The sequence below is a fragment of the Tupaia chinensis genome, unplaced genomic scaffold (genome assembly GCF_000334495.1).
Source record: "Tupaia chinensis unplaced genomic scaffold, TupChi_1.0 Scaffold000532_1, whole genome shotgun sequence".
In the NCBI taxonomy this organism is placed as follows: Eukaryota; Metazoa; Chordata; class Mammalia; order Scandentia; family Tupaiidae; genus Tupaia; species Tupaia belangeri.
Window position 1 is genome coordinate 8995626 of NW_006160045.1, and position 21523 is coordinate 9017148.

Here is a 21523-nt window from a genome sequence, read left to right on the forward strand (position 1 = left end):
TATCAACTTAATCATTTTTAAGTGTACAGTTTACTGACTTTAAGTGTATTCACACTGTTGTAAAACAGATCTCCAGAACTTTTTATGCAAATCTGAATTGTATACTCATGTCACACAGCAACTCCCCAGTGTCTCCTCTTCTCAGATCCTGGTAACTACCTTTCTAGTTTTTTTCTATAAATTTGACCTCTGTAGTTATCTCATGCAAGTGGAGTCATGCAATATTTGTCTTTTCTGTGCCTGGTTTATTTCACTCAGCATGATGTCCTCCAGGTTGTAGCATGCGGAAGGATTTTGTTCCCTTTTGACATTCCATTGGATGTTTATGCTACATATTGTTATCTATTCATCCATTGGTGGACATCTGACTTGCTTCCATCTCTTGGCTACTGCAAATGGTGCGCTTCTATGACCATGAGTGTGTAAATATCTCTTCTAGATTCCGTTTTCAACTCTTTTGAATATAAACTCATAGTGGGACTACTGGATCATCCAGTAGTTCAATTTTCAATGTTTTGAGGAAACTCCACATTATTTTTCATTGTGGTTATACCATTTTACAATAACACTGAAAGTGCCTAAGGGTTCCAATTTCCCCACATTCCCATCAACATTTGTTAATTTAAGCTAATTGACTTATTTCTTCCACGAGTGAGAGAGACAGAGACAGGCACCCCCAACAAGGTCTGCACAGGATTTACTCTTGGCCTCAGCCATTCCCAGATAATGGGCATGCGTGCATCTGGCATATTCAGGAAGGTCTCCAATACAAGCCCTGGTTCTTCCCATGTGAGTCAGCCTCACATAGCATTATGTTACCACTGTGTCACCATCTGGGCAGCTGGGCTGTTTGAGTCCTAGATACAGTGGCTTGAGAAACATGCAGGGTATGTGTGTGTATGTGTATGTGTGCGTGTGTTCACACACGCGCACCCAGAATCCCCAATGGAGGGAGAAATGGCAGAGAAGGGATTCAGTGTGACTACTGCCTATATAGGTGTGCTTTGTAGTCTGTCTCTTTCTTTGGCAAGTGCATATACTCTTTAGTGAGAAACAAACAAAAAAGACTTGTTTTATTGCCTAATGTGGCCTATCCTGAACATTTTAGAAAAATGTATATTCAACTGTTATTGGGCAGGTTATTCTGTGTATGTCTGTTTGGTCCAGTTGGTCTATAGTGTTTTTCAAGTCCTCTATTTCCTTATTTATCTTCTGTTTGGTTGTTCTATACATCATTGAAAGCGGGGTATTGAAGTCTCCTATTATTATGTTGTGGTCTTTTTCTCCCTTCAGTTCTATCAAAGTTTGATTCTTATATTTAGGACTAGAACCTGGAAAGTGCTAAGACTTTTTGTTGTTCATCATAGTGTTTACCATATAGTAAATGAAAAAAAAACTAGAAGTAACGAAAGTATTTAGCTTAAGACAATGGTTAAATAAATTTTGGCTCATCTCAAACCTGGAATGTTATATGAACATTATATAGTCTAATTATATTTATTTACAAAGAAAATCATTTATGGTATAGTATTAATTTTTAAAAAGACATATGTCTATAAAATCACCTTTTCTTTTTTTAATAAAAACCTTTATTTAACTTTATGTATTTATTTTAATTTGACCAGAGAGGGAGAAAGAGAGAGAAAGAAAGAGAGAGAAAATGAGAAAGCAAGCTACCAGGTCTGGGTCTCGAACTATGGTAGCGCCCTTAACTACCATGCCACCTAACAGCTCCATAAAATCACTTTTTCTTTTCTTTAAAGGATACATATACAGATACAAATACATATGTTAGGAAAAAAGTAGTCAGAAACACACAAAGATATTAATAGTGTTATCATCTCTGTATGGTGGAATTACAGATTAATTCTCTTTTGTCTTGTCTGTAAGTTATAATGTTTTTTTTAATAATAAATGCATATTGCTTTTATAATTAAAGTAACAATGAAAGATATTCAAATGACTTGTTTCTTAAAGTACACCGGAAATAAAAATATTTAAAAAATTTGCTATAGGGCACATATGCTTGCCAGAGAGAGAGAAAAGAAAAGTGAGAAAGTGTCCTCTGGGGAGCATGGCCATATTGTAATGCCTTGTCTTCTATTCTCCTTTCAGGATTTGGGGCACACTCACACATGCAACTGGTGTGTTTTCCAAGCAGTCGGGTCTGGAAATGGAACTGGGCAATAGACCATGCAGGATTTAGTTGTCTTAACTACCATGCCACTGGCTGGCCCCTGCACTGGAAATGCTTTACTAATGCCAAGTGCAGTAGATACCTTTTGGGTTGGCTGCCCAATATGAAGTTTTGATTGCTTGCTTTTGCTGTATAACCCTGTCTTTTGGTCACAGGTGATTGGTTCAGGAGTAGACTCCTGATTAAGATTGTGACATTCAGATTCATCCTCCCGGGAATAGAACTTTGAGTCACAGAGGCTAAGAACTGTTAGAAGCTAAGTTATGTTATTAGTAATCACTGATTCTTCTCATATGGGTGCGTGGTATTTACATTGTCCTTGGGATTTTTGGAACTATCACAGAATCCAATTTTTTGGATTTTTTCTTTCCTTTTTTTTTTATGGTAAGCTATTGTTATTGTTTTCCTATTTTTAAAGCAAAAGAATTCCCCAGAAATCTAAAAGATTATTCATTGATTTAACCCTCATTTACCAACTATCTATTAGATATCATACTTTGGTAAAAGTAAAATCAAGCAAAACCAAATCTAAACAGAACTATTCATATTTCTATTACACTTTATAGCAATTTTTTTATGTTTTCATTCTGACTTCTAGTCTTTGCTAATAGCTTCTAAACAATGAACAAAACCTAAACTAAACCAATCCACCCGTTTTTTCCTCTTAGTGTCATGTCAGATTTTTAAAACATTTTATGTTTTTGTGACATAAAGAGTAGAACACAAAATGAAACACCACTAACTAAGCAAAAAAAAAAAAAAAAAAAAAAAGGGTACAGGGCAGCATAGTGTGAACGTATTTAATGGAACTTCCATGTATACTTAGAAATGATTAAGTGGTGAATTCTATGTTATGTGCATTTGACACAACATAAGAACTAAATAATTTTCAAACCATAGTCAAGTGATTTTGCCTAAACTTTTTGGATAAGCATGAATTTTGTAGTTCCATTTTTCAGGGAATTTTTATAAGAAAATGTGGGTGGACTGTAGTTTGGAGGAGTAAGATTTAACTCCTGATGGTTGGTTAATCAACGTGTGTGTGTGTGTGGTGTCCTTGCTGACTACCAGAATTATAATAACCATAGTGATATCATTTATTTCTTCATTCAAAAATCACCGAGTATTGATTATGTGTGCAACAGTGTAAAGAATACAATGATAAGTTAGACATCATACTTGACCTCATGTTGCTTTTACTTTATTCACTTATAGAAGCACTGACATGGAATATGTTACAGCTTTTTTTAGTATTTAAGAAGGGATCACGTTTTTAATATATATTTTTTATAATTATTTTTACTTACTGTTAAGCCTAGGGTGGAGTAGTAAAGTTTTAATATTTATTAATATGCCAGAATATAAAAAGATGTTCCATTCTTCTTCTGGTAGGAATCCAATGTCATCTTGCATTAAATGTTCATTAGCATTGTTTTGCATGATTGCAGTGCAAAGCCGAAAGGAGAAGCAAAGTTTATGTCGATTAAATAGAGCTGAAGAAACCACCTGTATGGAAAATAGAACTGTCAGGCTAATGCAGTTAGATGAAATAAGTATGCAAAATTCACGTTAAAGAGTATCTCACCTTAAAAATGTTTCTTGTCAATGCATCTATCATATTTTTAATATGCCTGTCTAAGAGATTATTTTCACGTTCCAAGTTAGGTTTTGAGATATTTGTAATCTTAGAAACTTTTGGATGTATCGTTTTCTCCATTTTCAAACTATGTCCTTGTTCTTTGCTTTTGGAAACTATTGATAAAACAAAAACCCGACGAAACCAGTCTAGGGAGAACTGGTACATGTAGTTGATCTGTGTAAGACCAGCCACTAGAAAGTAAAGCAGGGCGCCTCGAGTAGCGATGGGGAGATAATTTTTACGTGTTGCTTGGATTTTACGTTCTGCTTTTTCCGTTGCTTTGATACGCCTTGAAATTTCATTGGAAGTCATTTTGGATTTTCTTAAGTTATCTACAAGTTCCTCATCATCTAATACGCATCCTATAGACAAACAAAAAAGTGAGTTTAAATGAAAACTGTTGTAATATTGAAAAACTATTTTTCATTATGTATTCTTGCTGTGACAGGTTTTACAGTTGGCTTTTTGTTGGTTTTGCGTTGGATATAGGTACTTGGAAGACATTGTATTTTCAATAAATTTGATTAATAGCACACATTGAGTTAGGGGCATATATTCTGTGAGCTAGAAATTTATATTTCTTTGAGTTTAGTTGCCATAGAGACTATGTCTTAAGTATTTCTCATGTTGAAGAGGGAAATAATTTCTACTTCATATTTAATGAACAGTATATTTTAATGGGATACATAAAAGTTGCTAGATTGTTTTCTTTTATAATAAGAGATTTTTTTTTTGAGAGGTTTTTGCTATAGGGCGCGTGCGCTCACCAGACAGAGAGAGACAGAGAGATAGAAAGCGAGAAATCACCCCCAGGGGGGATGGCCACGCTGCAGTCCTTTCTCCTCCATTCTCCTCTTGGGATCTTGGGCACACACGCACACGCGCCCGGCGTGAGTTTAAGCCACCAGGTCCGGGACTCGAACCGCGGTCAACTACGTGGGAGTCCAGCGACATAGCCATTACGCTAACTGCTGGTCCCTTTAATAAGAGATCATACTTAAGGAAAACCTAATTTTTCTATCTCTATAAGCTAATATTAGACATGTAATAGTTGTCAGGTACCTGAAGTATAAGCATAGAGTTTAGAGGGAATTAATCAGCCTTGGTATGATTCGTCTTATAACTAGTATTGATCATATTGGGGCAAATGTCCTGTGACATAATGAGCTAAAGCGAAGGTAGAAAATGAAGTACATCAAAATTTATAATGTTGGGGGACCAGCAGTTAGCGTAATGGCTATGTCGCTGAACTCCCATGTAGTTGACCGCGGTTCGAGTCCCGGACTCTGTGACTTAAAGTCACGCTGGGTGCATGTGTGTGCATGCCCAAGATGCCGAGAGGAGAATAGAGGAGAAGGGATTGCGGTGTGGCCATCCCTTCTGGGGGGTGATTTCTCACTTTCTGTCTCTCTCTTTCTCTCTGTCTTTCTGGCGAGCGCACGCACCTTATGGCAAAAACCTCTCCCCCCCAAAAAAAAAAAATTTATAACGTTGGCTCAGCCTGGTGGCACAGTTGGTGGAGACCTGAACTGAAGTGCTGGAAGCCACATGTCTGCCCATGGGTTCAGATTCCTGGCCTGTTTGACCTGAAACATGCTGGGTGTGCATATGTGTACCCAAGATCCTAATGAGCTGGAGGGCTGGGGGAAGGGATTGTGGTGTGCTGAGACCCTATTGGGGTGCCTTTTACTTTCTTTTTCTCTTATACTCATGCACATATGCTCTAGAATGATTGTTTTTAAGTAAATGTTGGTTTAGAAACAAGGTGGTTCATTTACATTAGTCAGCTATCTGATGAAAATGAAGATCTGATTTAAAAAAGATGATTTTTTCTTTCATATAGAGAGGGAGATAGAGGAGAGAAGCAAAGAGAAATATTCTATCCTTCATAAAGGTCTTGTAATATTAGCAAGTATCTTGACTTACCTTGTGTTTTCTGTAGTAAATTTAATGTTTTTTCCTCCAGTTCTTCAAGAGTTACAGCATCAAGGGAGATGCTCTCAAGTAACTGGGAACGTTGATTTTCTAAATGAGGAACTTCATGAGTTACTACAGTAGATAAGAGTTGATCTTGCAACCCTTGGAATGTTATCGTGAAGTTGATCATAGTGACAAAGTTATAAACTGATGGAAGAAAATGGGGGTTGTCCATTTCTGTAGACAAGTACAGCCTAAACATAAGAAAGGTACCAGTTATTCAAATAATATACAGAAGGAAACAATAAAACCAATGCAAAAAATTGTTTTTTTCCTGGAAGTAAACAAGATTAATTTTTAGTAATATTCAACCTTGTACACAAAAAGCAGGCCTCAAATGTTTACTACGTGATTACCTCTGCTACTTTGGACTTTAAAAAATACAACCATAAATTAGGGACCGATAGTTAGCGTAATGGCTCTGTCACTGGACTCCCATGTAGTCGACCGGAGTTTGCGTCCCGGACCCAGTGGCTTAAAACTGACGCCGGGCGCGTGTGCATGCGTGCCCAAGATGCCGAGAGGAGAAGGGATTGCGGCATGGCTATCCCCCTGGGGGATGATTTCTTTCTTTCTGTCTCTATGTCTCTCTCTGTCTGTCTGGCGAGCGCACACACCCTATAGCAAAGACCTCTCAAAAAAAAAAAAAGAATCTAAAAAAAAACCAACCATAATTCATATCCATACTATATTTGATTTAAGCATAAAGACAGAGTAACTAAAATGCTAAATAGTAGGAGTTTTGACCTGCCATTGTGAAACTATGGCTTTTACCCCAGCATGTGGGAAGCCAATGGAAGGATTCAAAGAGAGGGCCTCTGTAGCTGCTGTCTTGAGAACAGCCTGGGTGAGGAGAGAGGGGAGTGAGATGGAAGCTGGAAGACTGGTTAAGACATGAGCTATATCCTGGTATCTCAAAGCAGGGTAGTACCAGTGGAGTGGTGAAGAGTGATCAGATTCTGAATTTTGTGTAATTTCGATAGCAACCAAGCGCAGCAGGGACAGTTCTTCATTCCATTTCGTAAAGGGTGAAACTGAGGTTTAGAAAGGTTAAATAAGTTGTCCATGTCACATGGGCAAGTGGTGGTGCACGGACTGGGTTGTCAGTCTGCCCTCTAAATCAGCGCCTTTTACCTCCTTCTCAAACACACGTGTTTCTAATATGGAAAACAAGTTGTCGCTTCAGGAAAATGTCACATCACTAGCATTTCTAGAGCTGTTGCTTAATCCATCATATTATATTTATTGAGAAGAAAGTAGGGGTTAACACTGTTTTCCCAAGTGTAGTAGACACAACCCTATTTTCTGGAGAGGATTCAGTGAATAAAAGGGTTTTAAAATCCTATAGGAAGTATAGGATACTGTTTAACTTTGTTTAAACAGTATCTTTTTCTTGAGTGATACCTATTAGATTCCCAGAAATGTTGTTTTGAGGAACATACTATGAAAAATGTTTTGTTAACAGAAAGGAGACTGAAAGAGGTAATTCTAAGGAGAAACAATTTGGTGAGAGACATTGCAGCCCTGTCCGGGGAAGGGGACATACTGCCCAACAGATTCGAGACTTAGGACCACTTGTCAGACTCCCTTTGAAGAAGGTAAATGCACCAGGTTAGGGGCCTTTAAAATCTTCTATTTTTACTTGCTTACCCCCCCATCTTCTGATTATGAATCGACTTTCCTGTGGCTTTGCTTACAGGAGAGAATGCTTGTGAACAACTACTCACATGTCCTATCTCCTTGGGAATCATATTTTTGTGATAATCAAATTTGACTATATGAGGGAACTTATGAAAGCATATGGGAAAATGGAATTAAAATATGAGTTTATTTTGGTGCAAAATTTTAAAAAAATGTATGCATAGTTTTGTTTTTGTTTTTGTTTTCCATCATGTGCACTTCCCACGAACTTTTCAAGAATCCCTCCTAAAACAGTGCTTTATGAAATTGGCTGGCAGGAGTCGGGTTCCTGGAAACACAAATAAAATAAAAAGTCTGATTTCCTTAGACAAAATCTCTTTTTGCTCAAGATATTAAATATGGATATATTTTTTTTAAGCAGCAGAAGCTTTTTTTGTCCAAATAAAATCTTGGGCAAACAGATCAAATAGAGTGCTCTGGATCAGGTGAGGCCAGGTCTCCCTGCTTGTTGCCCTCCCTGCATAGCTTCTGAAGGATCTCCATGGAAGCCACAGATTTCATCAGGCACAATCTGAAAAGCATTGGTTTGGGGTGACTCGCTCAGTAAGAATCTGTTCTCTACCCTGTATTCCGATGAGAGCTACTACCGACACAGAGAAAAAAAGAATATTCAAAGCGTAGCCTCACTTTTTCCACCCTGCAGAAGTTAATCAGGACTGAAATGGAAGAGCTTCAATATTATGTTTCTTTTTTTTTTTTTTTTTAAAATAGAGACAGTTGACTCAATTTAATGGTGAGAGACATTACCTAAATTTGGGATTGTATTCAATCTCAGAATTGTCAACTCGTATGAAATGTTGTCCTCTTTTCTGATAGATATCCTTCTTCAAGATTGCCTTTAAACCTGGAGCTAATGTTTCAGGGAGATTCTGCAAAACCCAATAGCCATCAATAAGAAAAGCTATCTTAGAACAAATGATAAGTCGGAAAGATGCATCAATAAGAAAAGCTATCTTAGAACAAATGATCAGGGGGAAAGATGCGATCGTTTTAAAAATTTAAATCTTATTAATTATGTGGACACCAATGAAAGGCAGCTCTAAGAGAATTAAACATTGAAAACTGACTGGATGTATTTATTACTTTTTCCTTGACCAAGTTACCTGTCACTTAAAACTTCCAGTCTGTATGCTGAGTGCATATGGTTATAGTATGTGCCAGCTATGTGGACATCGGGAATTAGGCCATACTGTCTAAATACCTGTAACAAGACACTCTCTCCTGTTTTCATAGCATTTTCAATTTTTTTGGTGTAATTGCTATCCACAACGGAGAGTTCCTGCAGTCTGGATCCTTCCATCTGACGGATCCAGGTGTGGGCTTGCTTATGTGGGTCAATGAGCAGTGGCCACTGCTGCCCATTCTTGATCAAGATGGCATTCTCTGTTGAATACTGACCGAGAGGTAGTCCCTGATTATGCCATCGGCGGATCTGGAACAAGATCATTAGAACTTTCACTGTTTCATAAACTTTGTCATATCTTTGGCATCCTACAAGGTATCAAAAGATCCTACAGAATCGTCGTCTTTAGGAAATCAAATCACCATTTAAAGGACAAGGAAATGAACAACTTAAAGCAACTTGGATGTGAAATTTTTGGCAAGGTGAGTATTCACAAAGTTACACTTTTCTGTCAATCAGTAAGAACACTTCTGGGGTCGGCAGATGGTGTGGTGGTTATGGGCGCTGGACTCCCACATGGCCAACCGCAGTTTGAATCCTGGACCTGGTGGCTTGCTTTCTCATTTTCTCTCTCTCCCTCTCTCTTGCTCTCACTCTGTCCCTCTCTGGTAAAATTAAAATAAATAAATAAAGTTAAATAAAAGCCGGCAGGTAGCATGGTGGTTAAGGGTGCTGGACTCTCCCATGTGGCCAACCATGGTTTGAGTCCCAGATCTGGCGGCTTAGTTTCTCACTTTTCCTACAAGTGCACAGTGTACTTGTAGGGCACATACTGGGTGGACCAGTGTGTACACACACACACACACACACATATATATATATATATTTTTTTTTTTTTTAAGAGAGAGATTTTGCTGTAGGGTGCATGCGCTTCCTGGAGAGATAGTCAGAAAGCGAGAAATCACCCTCTGGAGGGATGGCCATACCACAATTCCTTCTTTTCCATTGTCCTCTCGGGATCTCGGGCACATGCGCACATGTGCCTGGCATGAGTTTTAAGCTGCCAGGTTTGGGACTTGAATCGCGGTGGACTCTGTGGGAGTCCAGCAAGTAATCATTATGCCATCTGCTGGCCCCTGGTCTATATACTTTCAGTATCAGTAGTTACTATCAATTTTCTAGAATGATTACAGAAGTTTGTATTCTCACTAGCAGTTCTGAGTTTCTGTTACTTAAAATCCTTGAATAATTCCTGATATTGTCGGTTTTTAAAAAAAGATATTCTAGTTAACTTGATCACTGTGTGCAGTAGCTCATTTTGGATTTAATTTGCATTCCCCTAAAAAACCCCTCAATGAGGTTAATAACATACATGTGTTTTCTAGTGTTTGAATATTCTCTTGTGAGCTGTCTATTCAAGGTTCTTGCCCATTTACCTACTGGGTTATATGTATTTTGCTTATTGATTTGTTGTAGGTTCTTTTTATATTCTTCATAGGGCCCCTTGTCGGATATACCCTTTCCATGGTGTCTTTGATGACTAAATTTTAATGTTATTCAACTTATCAAATTTTTTCCTTTATGGTTAGTTTTGTTTAAGAAATAATTTTTTTTAACCTAGGGTTATTCATGTATTCTCCTAAATTATGCTAGATTAATTTTTCTTTTACATTTAGGTCCACAATTCAAGTGCAATAAGTTTTTTTTTTTTAATTCAACTTTTACTTTTTTTTTTTTTTTGAGAGGGTTTTGCTGTAGGGCGCATGCGTTCGCCAGCCAGACAGAGACATAGAGACAGAAAGCAAGAAATCACCCCCCCAGGGGGGATAGTCACGCCACAATCCCTTCTCCTCCATTCTCCTCTCGGGATCTTGGGCACGCACGCACATGCGCCCGGTGTGAGTTTTAAAGCTACCGGGTCCAGGACGCAAACTGCGGTCAACTACGTGGGAGTCCAGCGACATAGCCATTACGCTAATTGCTGGTTCCCCAACTTTACTTTTTAAAGTGAATATTTAATTATCTACCATCATTTATTACAAAGACTAGCCATGACCCACTCATTGCACTGGAGTATCACCTTTGTCATAAATCAAACGTCCTTGTAAGTTGTATTTGTAAGTTTGTTTCTGGGCTCTCAGTTTTGCTCCATTGATGTAGTTATTTATTTTTGTATTGGTACTCACATGGACAAATACTACTGCTGTCCTAATCATTGTAGTATTAAAGTAAATCTTGATACTTGATATAGCAAGTCACCCCACCTAGCTCTTTACCAGCATTTTCTTGGACACTTGGGCTCTTGACCTTTTCTTATAACTTTTAGAATCAGCATGTCAGGCCACACACACACACACATACACACACACACACCCCTGTTGGGATGACACCAGATATACGGATCAATATGGAAAGAACTGGCAACTTTGGAATACTTTTTCCTATCCACGTAACTTTTCATTTATTTAAATTTCTTAAAATTTATCTCAGTCTTTTATGGTTTTCTTTCTGTAGCTTTTGGACATCTTTTGATAGATTCATTTTGATGCTCTGATAGACGGTATATAAAAATATTCTATATTCTGTTTGTTTTGGGTATAGAGAAATGCAATTGGATTTTGTATTTTGAATTTCTTTTTTTTTTGGAGAGGTTTTTGCTATAGAGCGTGTGCGCTCGCCAGACAGACAGAGAGAGACATAGAGACAGAAAGGGAGAAATCACTCCCCAGGGGGGATGGTCACGCCGCATTCCCTTCTCCTTCATTCTCCTCTTGGGATCTTGGGCATGCACGCACATGCACCCAGCGTGAGTTTTAAGCCACCAGGTCCGGGACGCGAACCACGGTCGACTACGTGGGAGTCCAGCGACTTAGCCATTACTCTAACTGCTGGTTCCCTGTATTTTGAATTTTAATTCCAAAAGTTTTGCTAAACTCTTATTAATTCTCCTAATATATCTATAGATTCCCTAAGTACATAATATATCACCTGAACAAAATTTTTATTTTTCGTTCCTTTCTTCTTTTGTAATTCTAATCTCTCTTTTCCCCCTTGGTTTTATTGCACTGTCTTTGATTTCTGTCTTTTCTACATTAGTAGAAAATTAATTTGTGGTTCAATAAGTTCACCAATTTTATTAAAGGGGAAGGTTTCAGAGAGAAACTGGATATATCCGCTAGGACAGGGTAGCAGGATTGCCAAGGGGAAAAACAATATTTTGTGATTTTTGCAGAGAGGATGAAAAACAAGAGTGAAATAACTAGGCATTAGAGCTTTAAGCTGAAAAAAAAAATTAAGGTCTAAAACAAGCTTCAACATTTTCATTTATCAAAATAATCTGGAGAAAAGATCCAAGCCCAAAATTACACCCCTCCCCCAATCCAAAGCAACAACAATGGTCACTGAACTGGATAATAGAAATCTGTTAGTACCTCATGTTCTTGTGTCATGACCTCAATTAAAGAAAAGCTGGAAGACAAAGAAATCTTGTTTTCATTGCAAATATTCTCCCATGTTTTCACAATCAACTGGCGAAATTCTGGTGTCAAAACTCCACTGAAGACAATGCATGCTGCTGAAAGAAGTATGTCCCCCAAAATTCCTTCCAGCTTTTCGTCTGTTTGACTGATTGTTTCTTGCCATCGAGTCTAAATGTTAAAATAAAAATGAGTTATTGGATATAAATATACCATTATGAGACTTTCCAAACTTTAATGATCTCTGATTGAACCTATCATTGTCATTAATATTACTGTCTTTACGTTGTGCTGGATAAAAGTCAATAATGAATAATAAGTAAAAATATTTAATTTTAAAGGTTTACTTTGAGCCTCATCAGAAAAAAAAATGTCTTAGGAACAAGAGAAAATAACCTTGAATCTTTGTACTCTGTTCCTTCTATTTTAAGACTTCTTGAATAGGATTCCTTTTTTTAATTTTTTTTTAAAATCCGAGTAGGACTATTTATTGCCATAAGAAATTAGATAGTAAGATAGTTTTAGGAGGTATATAATATAGACTGCAGTGAAAATAACATCTTAGACTTTATTGAGCACAGTGGAAATAATTTTTAAAAGAATAATTTATTTACTTTAAAAAATCATTATTTTTTAAAATTTGCTATAGGGCACATGTGCTCACCAGAAAGAGAACGAGAGAGAGAGAAAGGGAGAGAGAGACAGAGAAAGCAAGCTGCCAGGTCCAGGAGTCAAACTGTGTCAGCCATGTGGAAGTCCAGAGCCTTAACTATCATGCCACCTGCTGGCCCCAAGCCCAGTGGAAATTAATAAAGGATATAAACCAACAAAGGACATGCCTTCTCATCTTCCAGGACAGTTAGTAAGATAGATGCACACTGTAAGCGCTTGGTGGCCAGTTTTCTCCGATTTGCTAATTGCTGTTTTTCAGCAACAACATCTTTGTAGGCTGCCTGCAAGAACAGCAAGTGTTCTTCAATCTGAAAGGCAATTTATTTATTATTGAGGAAAAAAGTCTTACTCTCATTTTATTCCAAGGGTTTATCGCTGTCATTTATATAAATGCAACACATAACCACTTCATTTTCACACCCTGGAAATTATGGGGTGGATTTTATTATCAATAAAAATGTACATTGTAGAAATTAAATGATTCATTGATATTGAAGCTTATATTTTAAAGTATCATCTTCCTTCTTCAATAGGTTTTCTTATAATCCTCACATCTGGAGAGTCATAATTTTCTAATTTAAGCTTTTACATCATATCTAGGTTCTTTCTCTTAGAAAATGGTTGAATTGTGTGTTGCTCCACATACACTGAGGAGACCAGTGGACCAAGTGAGCTTTGAAGTTAGACTGGTAGGATGAAGCGACTGTTAAACTACCCCTGGGATGTGGGTGGAAAGCCTATGTTCATGAATAGCTGATAAAATAATTTTCTTAAATTACCACCTATCTTGATAACACTGATGCTCAAGAGTGTCTGATGAATTCTTAAGGAAATAATTGACTAAGAATATAGTCCAAAGTTATGGTCATCAATAAAATCCTCTACTGTCTGGTCCTAACCTTCCTTCCCAATTTAATCTCCTTCATTATTTCCTTTCAATTGTATTACTCTTCAGTCAAACTGGTTTATTCCATATCTCTCAAACATTCTTTAAATTTTCCTATTTCTGAGAGTTGTCTCATATCTTTACCTTATGCCTGGTTCCATCTCTCTCTTTCTCTCTTTTTTGGGGGGGAGAGGTTTTTGCTATAGGGCATGTGCTCTTACCAGAAAGAGAGAGAGAGTGAGAAATCACCCCCCAGGGGGGATGTCCATGCCACAATCCCTTCTCCATTCTCCTCTCGGGATCTTGGGCATGCATGCACATGTGCCCGGTGTGAATTTAAGCCGCCAGGTCAGGGACTTGAACTGCGGTTGACTACATGGGATTCCAGTGACATAGCCATTATACCATCTGCTGGTCCCACTAAGAGCTTTATATACAGTACCCATATTATTTCCATCATCCTCACCAATTAATCTCTTCATTTACCTATGTTATTATCCCATGTGCATGTGCATGAGAGAGAGAGAGAGAGAGAGACAGCCAGCCTCCACAGGGCCAAGTCTCCCCACAATCCCCTTCCTCCAGGCACCCAGCCCATCTTGTGCACATGCTCCCTGTGTTTTAGGCTGACCAGACCTGAAGCCTATGGAATCCAGCTTCTCCTGAGCAGTGTTTTAATCCTGGACCACCATGGAGCTGGCCCTCTGTTTTATATATATATATATATATATTTTTTAGATTAAGAGGTTTTCACTATAGGGCACACGCGCTCGCCAGACAGACAGAGAGAGACATAGAGACAGAAAGCGAGAAATCACCCCCAGGGGGGATGGCCATACCGCAGTCCCTTCTCCTCCATTCTCCTCTCGGGATCTTGGGCACGCACGCACACGTGCCTGGTGTGAGTTCTAAGCCACCGGGTCCGGGACGCGAACCACGGTCGACTACGTGGGAGTCCAGCGACATAGCCATTACGCTAACTGCTAGTTCCCTCTGTTTTATCTTTAATTGATACGCTCCATGACTTTTTCCTGATTTTTTTTTTTATCTAGTTCATAAAGGTACTGAGAATTTAACAAATAAAAACATTTCTTACCATCTGCAAACCTCTTTGTTTTTCAGCCAACCTCTGTCGTGCAATTCTAAGGACGTCTTGAGCTTCAGCTACTTGGATTTGTTTAGGACCCACCAGCTTGAAGAGAATATCAGAATATTTCAGTGGTAAAGGAGTCGGGTTCACTGTTAAAAATGTTTGAAAGGGAATTGTGTGCACGTGAGGGATATAAAGTAACTTATTATAGTGAATCATTAAAATAAACAAAAACAGAACATATTGTCATAAGTTAAAATATCTAATAAGAGCACTTGACATCTGTGTGAGGTAACATAATATATTGGATTAAAATATTTTTCATCATATATTCTTTCTACAAAAATTCATTTGAGCGTTATTAAATAAAGATTATTTCAGGAACTTTGATGTGTCACTTCCAAATGATTACAGCTATTTAGGAGGGAAACCATACCTTCTGTACTTCTCGGTAGTTATTCAAAGCTATAACCCACTGGCACATTGAGCAACAAGCAACAGAAACCAGAGCAATCTTGTTTGGGTTGAAATCAGGCAAAGTTAAAATTTTTTTCAGCTTCAGGAAAACCTAGGGAGAAGTTTATGCATTTACATGAGAAAAAATGTTATTGATCTGAAGTTTTTCTCAGTCTATGTTAGAATGAGATGTTACTTCATATAAGAATTCTGAACTAGTCTTGGCCAGTAGAATCAAAGACACAACTTGGGTACAGAAGTGGCCCTGGACCAGGAAGGGAAAGCCTCTTTTCAAACATCCGGCCATTGCTACTGTTCTTACAATAGCTTTGTTATAGTTTTTAAAAAGGAACTCCATTTTAAAACAAAAACAAAACAGGTTAGTTTTCTTTAGCTTTGGGGAATTTTGTATAGAAGGTCTGATATCTCCTTGTGCACTTTTGATGTGAGTGTTTAGGAATATTATCTTCTACTTTTTGTCCCTCAAGTGAAATATTGGTGGGGCAAATTCCTCATTAAAATGTAAGCTTCGGGGCCAGCAGGTGTTGTGGTGGTTAAGGCACTGAACTCCCACATGGCTGACTGTGGTCTGAGTCCTGGACCTGGTGGCTTGCTTTCTCACTTTTTCTCTCCCCCTCTCTCTCTTTCTCTCATTTCTCTCTGGTGAGCACACATTAGAAATTAAAAAATAATACAGCAATGCTCTAAACTTCATCTCCTAGACTCCCGAAATTTTCAGACAAGAAGCCATTTTAAAGCTGAGATGTGTCCCGGCGTGTTCAGGGAAGCTATGCTCTAAACTCCATCTCCTAGACTCCCGAAATATTCAGACAAGGTAGGGTGGCTTCTGTCTTTTCTCAGTCTCTGGCTGTCTGTCTCTCTGTCTGTCTCACACTCTCTCTTTCTTTAAATGTTTATTTATCTTTTAAAATTTTTCAATAATTTCTCTTCACCTTGGGCCTTTTCTTTCACTTGCTAATTACAGAAGCCATTTTAAAGCTGAGGTGTGCCCAGGCGTGTTCCTGGTGCTAGCACGCCACATAGTTTTCATTTTTTTACATGTAAAATTTTTTTTCCTCTTTATTGGCAGTAGTTTTCTATTTTTTTCTTTTTTCTTATTTTTTTAAACTTTACTTTCCCACTCTAAGCTTCACTCTCCACACACTGAATGTGTAGATAGGCCTAAGTGCACAGTAGTCATCGAAATCTTCACTGCTTATTGAACCTCCTGCTTTAATGAAGAAATTTCTTTTTATAAATCTGAACTCCTAATCTTTGTGGATACTGCATTGTGAAGCACAGTGGAGGATAGATTTTGTCACCGAATGACCAGAAACAACCACAGAGGTATAAGAAACATGAGAAATCAAGAAAATATCTCTCACCTAAGGGAAAAGAACAATCCCTCATCATCCACAGACAATACAGTAGAACTCACGCAAATGTCTGATAGAGAATTCAGAATTTTTTTTTTTGAGAGGTTTTTGCTATAGGGCATGTGCGTTTGCCAGAAAGACAGAGACAGAGAGACAGAAAGCAGGAAATCACCCCCCAGGGGGGTATGGCCATACTCCCCCATGGTCCTCTTGGGATGTTGGGGATACACACACACGTGCCCAGCGTGACTTTAAGCCACCGGGTCTGGGACTCAAACCACAGTCAACTACATAGGAGTCTAGTGACATAGCCATTTTACTAACTGCTGGTCCTGAGAATTCAGAATTCTTTATAATGACAAAACCAAACGTGATGCAAGAGTTGAGAGATAATAACTCCAGAAGATGCAGGAGAAAAGAGACAATGAGTTCCATGAGGTATTGAAGTTCTCCCATGATCTGAAAGAGGAAATACACACCACAAAAAAAGAATCAAATGGAACTGTTAGAGATGAAGGCTGCTATTCAGGAAATTAAAACCTCCCTTGAAAGTATTAAAAGCAGATTAGTCCATGCAGAAAATCGAATCTTGGATGTTGGAGGCAAAACCTCTGATTTAAAAAACAAAAAAAAACCCAAAAACAAAAAGCCAAAAAACTGTGAAAATAACCCCCCAAAATGGGAATACTATATGAGAAATACTAGACAGCATTAAGTGCCCAAACATCCGGATAACTGATATCCCAGGAGGTGAGGAAACTGATAAGGGCACTGATAATCTATTCCATGAAATCTTAGAAGAAAACTTTCCAAATCTAGAGAGACATGCAAATATCCAGACCCAAGAAATACAAAGGACCCCTAATAGAATCAACCCAAGAAGATCTTCTCCAAGGCACATCATAGCCACACTGGCCAAATTTAACTAACAGACAAAGACAAGATACTAAAATGGCAAGAGAGAAATGTCAGGTTACTTATAAAGGTTATCCTATTAGGTTAACCTCAGACTTCTCGTCAGAAACAATGTGAGCAAAGAAACAATTGGAAAATATACTCAAAGTGTTAAGTGAAAAACAGTTTCTACCAAGAATCCTGTACCTGGTAAGATTAGCTTTCATATGGAAAGAAAGGATAAAAAACATTCTCAGATAAACAAGACCTGAAAGAATTTGCCAATAGTAGATCCACTCTTCAAGAAGTTCTGAAAGGAGTGCTCTATCAGAAAAACTAAAGACACATACAGAAATTTAAACATTTTACTTTCTTTTGAGTTGTTGATAGGTTCAGCAATTTGTTAAAATATGTTTCTTGTTTGTTTCCTCTAATGGAAACATAAACTTTTCTTCCTTTCTGACCCCTCTTGAATTGGAAATATTTGGGAGTATTCTTATTTTGCGGCAGAATATGGGTTATTTGCATAAGTTCAACAATGCTTGTTGCATTGAATCAGAAATTGGAAATACTCATTAGTGGACAGGGCTTTGACTGGAATGTCATACCTGAAGATTAATCAGAAAACTATGGAACTAAGGTGGATCTCAAGTAAGCCAACAGAAGCTCTTAGAAAGATGGCCTGGCACCATCAATAGTTCTGCCTGGCAGAGAGGATTAGAGAAGATATATGAAAAAAATTATAGCATAAAATAACCTGGACTTTTCCAGCCCAGCATTGTAATCAGTAGAGATCACAAAAGAGCAACCACACCAGAGGATTATCTTGAGAATGACTTTGAAGGAAGAAAAAGACTGATCTTTGCTAGCAGATGGTATATCACAGAATACTTGGTAGGCTGGGCTGAATTGAGAAGGTTTCTGTGTGACTAGTGTGCTGGGCATTTGCTCTTCAACAATTTGAGTATCTGACATGTAAATATTTTCTCAGAAATATTTAAAACCATACTGTCTCTATATTATAGGGTCACAAACAAAATTATACAAAATTATAAGAAATATTTTGAGCATTATCTTTAAAATTCAGTATTCTGAAATTTTGAAAGTTCCCAGTACCTGAATCTGCATTAGTTTCCTATGACTGCTGTAACAAATGACCACAAACTGAGTAATTTAAAAACAACAGCATTCTTTTTTTTCTCAGAGTTCTGAAGGTTAGAAGTCTGAAATCATGTAGGCAGGACAGTACTCTTCTCCTGAGGCTCTACGAGAGAACTGGTTCCTTGTCTTTTTCAGCTTCTTGTGGGTTTAGGTATTACTTGGCTTGTGGCTCCATACCTGGCATTTGGCTTTTCTTTCTACATCTGTCTACAGTGCCTCCTACCTGCAGACCTTCACCACCTCTTGTGTACTATGCCTTAGTGCTTCCTGCACGGCTCACCTGCCCAGGGCAGTCTGCCTCTCTCTACTGGGATCGTGAAGTCTGATGTTTGTCCAGGACTTTGGTACTACTCTCTCTCTTCTTTTTCTTTTTGGAGAGGTTTTTGCTATAGGGCACATGCGCTCGCCAGACAGAGAGAAACATAGAGACAGAAAGTGAGAAATCAGCCCCCAGGGGGGATGGCCACGCCGCAATCCCTTCTCCTCCATTCTCCTCTTGGGATCTTGGGCACGCACGCACACATGCCTGGCATGAGTTTTAAGCCACCGGGTCCAGGACGCGAACCGCAGTCGACTACATGGGAGTCCAGCGACATAGTCATTACGCTAACTGCTGGTTCCCGACTCTCTCTCTTCTTGAAGTCCTAAAGTAAATCTACATTCTTGTGAATTAAATATGTTGCAGAAAAACCCTTCATTGGGTGGCATTGTGGTCAAAGATGCTGGACTCCCACATGACTGACCACGGTTCGGGTCTTGGACCTGGCAGCTTGCTTTCTCACTTTCTCTTTCTTTGTCTCTCTCTCTCTCATCTCTCTCTCTCTGTCTTTCTCTGGTCAAATTAAAACAAATAACAATAATAATAATAATGTTAAATAAAATCATTCTTAAAACATACAAACAAATGGGAACCAGCAGTTAGCGTAATGGCTATGTCGCTGGACTCCCACGTAGTCGACCGCGGTTTGCGTCCCAGACCCGGTGGCTTAAAACTCACGCCGGGCGCGTGTGCGTGCGTGCCCAAGATCCCTAGAGGAGAATGGAGGAGAAGGGATTGCGGCGCGACCATCCCCCCTGGGGGGTGATTTCTTGCTTTCTGTCTCTATGTCTCTCTCTGTCTGTCTGGCGAGTGCACGTGCCCTATAGCGAAAAACTTCTCCAAAAACAAACAAACAAACAAATGAAGAAAACCCCTTCACTGGAGTTCCCAGGCTATCTTACTTTAATTTTTGTCTGTGCCTTAATCTGTGTCTGGCACATGCTATTGCATGAACCTTTGTTAAACAAATAAAAAAAATTTGTTTAAGATTTAAATAAATCTACTCAGAAAGACTTTATTCCACTATTGTCCTCTTCTCTATTCTTCAATACTTAAAGAGATTTTGAGAAATGACATTTTTTGATTTTGGTGACCTATTGCTTTTTCTTGACACAGGAAACCTGTTAAAGGTGGGTATGCAGCTTGCTCTCTCATCTTTTAGCTCTTACTCTTGTCTTCCAATTCTAATATAGAATTTTGTTTCTAATACTCTCTTTGACTCTATAGATGATAAATATGATAAATATGGAGTATATCAATTTTGCATTACTTAAGGATTTTTTTTTTTTTTTACCTTATCAGGTATGCTGTCCTTGTCGAGGTTAATCAATTTTTTTAGGAAACCAGTTTCTGAAAGAAGTAACTTTGCTGTTGCCCAGTTAGGTTTTTTTTGCAGAAGAATACACACTGCATTCATGACAGTCAGCACGAGGAAGGGAGGCCGAGTGTATACTCTGTAACAGACAGTGAAAATCTAGTTAGCATCATGATTAAAATCACACGCATCCTGTGAACAGTCTCAGAAGACAGTGTGCATAGATTTTTATCAGACAAGAACTATTGGTCAACATATAGCTATTATAGTATTTGGGCATCTTTTGAAAATGTGGGTATCTTTAACATATGGGTATCTGCTTTAGGAAAATGAAATGCATAAAATCAAAATAGTTAGAGGCTAATCTTTTTTCTTTTCTCTTTTTTTTTTTGGAGAGATTTTTGCTATAGGGTGTGTGCTCTTGCCAGAAGACAGAGAGAGACAGAGAGACAAAGAGACAGAAAGTGAGAAATCACCTCCTGGGGGGATGGCCACACTGCAATCCCTTCTCCTCCATTCTCCTCTCAGGATCTTGGACATGTACGCACACGTGCCCGGCATGAGTTTTAAGCCACCAGGTCCAGGACTTGAACCATGGTCAACTACATGGAAGTCCAGCGACATAGCCATTATGCTAACTGCTGGTCCCGAGGCTAATTCTTTTTATTAGAAAAGTATTTACTGCAGAGTTATTTTTATTATTTAATTAATTAATTTATTTAAAGATTTTTGCCTTAGGTACATGAGCTTGCCAGAGAAAGACAGAGACAGTGAGAGGGAAATTGAGAAATCACCTCCCAAGGAGAATGGCCATGCTGTAATCTCTTCTCCTCCATTCTCCTCCCGATATCTTGGGTATGCATACATGTGTACCTGGTGTGATTTTCAAGCCACCATGTCTGGGACTTGAACTGCGATTGGCCATGTAGGAGTCCAGTGACATAACCTCTATGCCATTTGTTGTCCCTGTGTTATTTAAAAATAGAAACCCTATTTCACTCCAGTGTTTATTTCCTCTTGACTACTTGACAGAGAAACTGTATGAGTAAGTCTGTATGCGTGTGCATGTGTGTGTTGGAAATCAGCCTTCTTGTGATTTAAGGAGTGTTGTAAGATCCTACTCCCCTTAAACACATCCTGTGATTTTTTTTTTAACCTGATCTAAAATTTCCACCATAAAAATCACTGATATGAAAGAGTCGAGGGAAGGAGGGCAGGTAGGAATTTGTCTCTCAGGTCAT

General features: G+C 38.4%; 1 protein-coding gene across 1 annotated transcript in view; it reads right to left on the bottom strand.

Moving 5' to 3' along the window:
* The window catches only part of DNAH14 (dynein axonemal heavy chain 14), a 261709-nt gene that overhangs the window by 39632 nt on the left and 200554 nt on the right, over positions 1 to 21523 (bottom strand). Inside the window, 10 exon segments of the mRNA XM_027775206.1 lie at positions 3505 to 3703; positions 3783 to 4198; positions 5763 to 6007; positions 8262 to 8383; positions 8716 to 8946; positions 12069 to 12284; positions 12953 to 13093; positions 14768 to 14863; positions 15198 to 15329; positions 20262 to 20421. Coding sequence (XP_027631007.1) covers positions 3505 to 3703; positions 3783 to 4198; positions 5763 to 6007; positions 8262 to 8383; positions 8716 to 8946; positions 12069 to 12284; positions 12953 to 13093; positions 14768 to 14863; positions 15198 to 15329; positions 20262 to 20421 — 1958 coding nt within the window.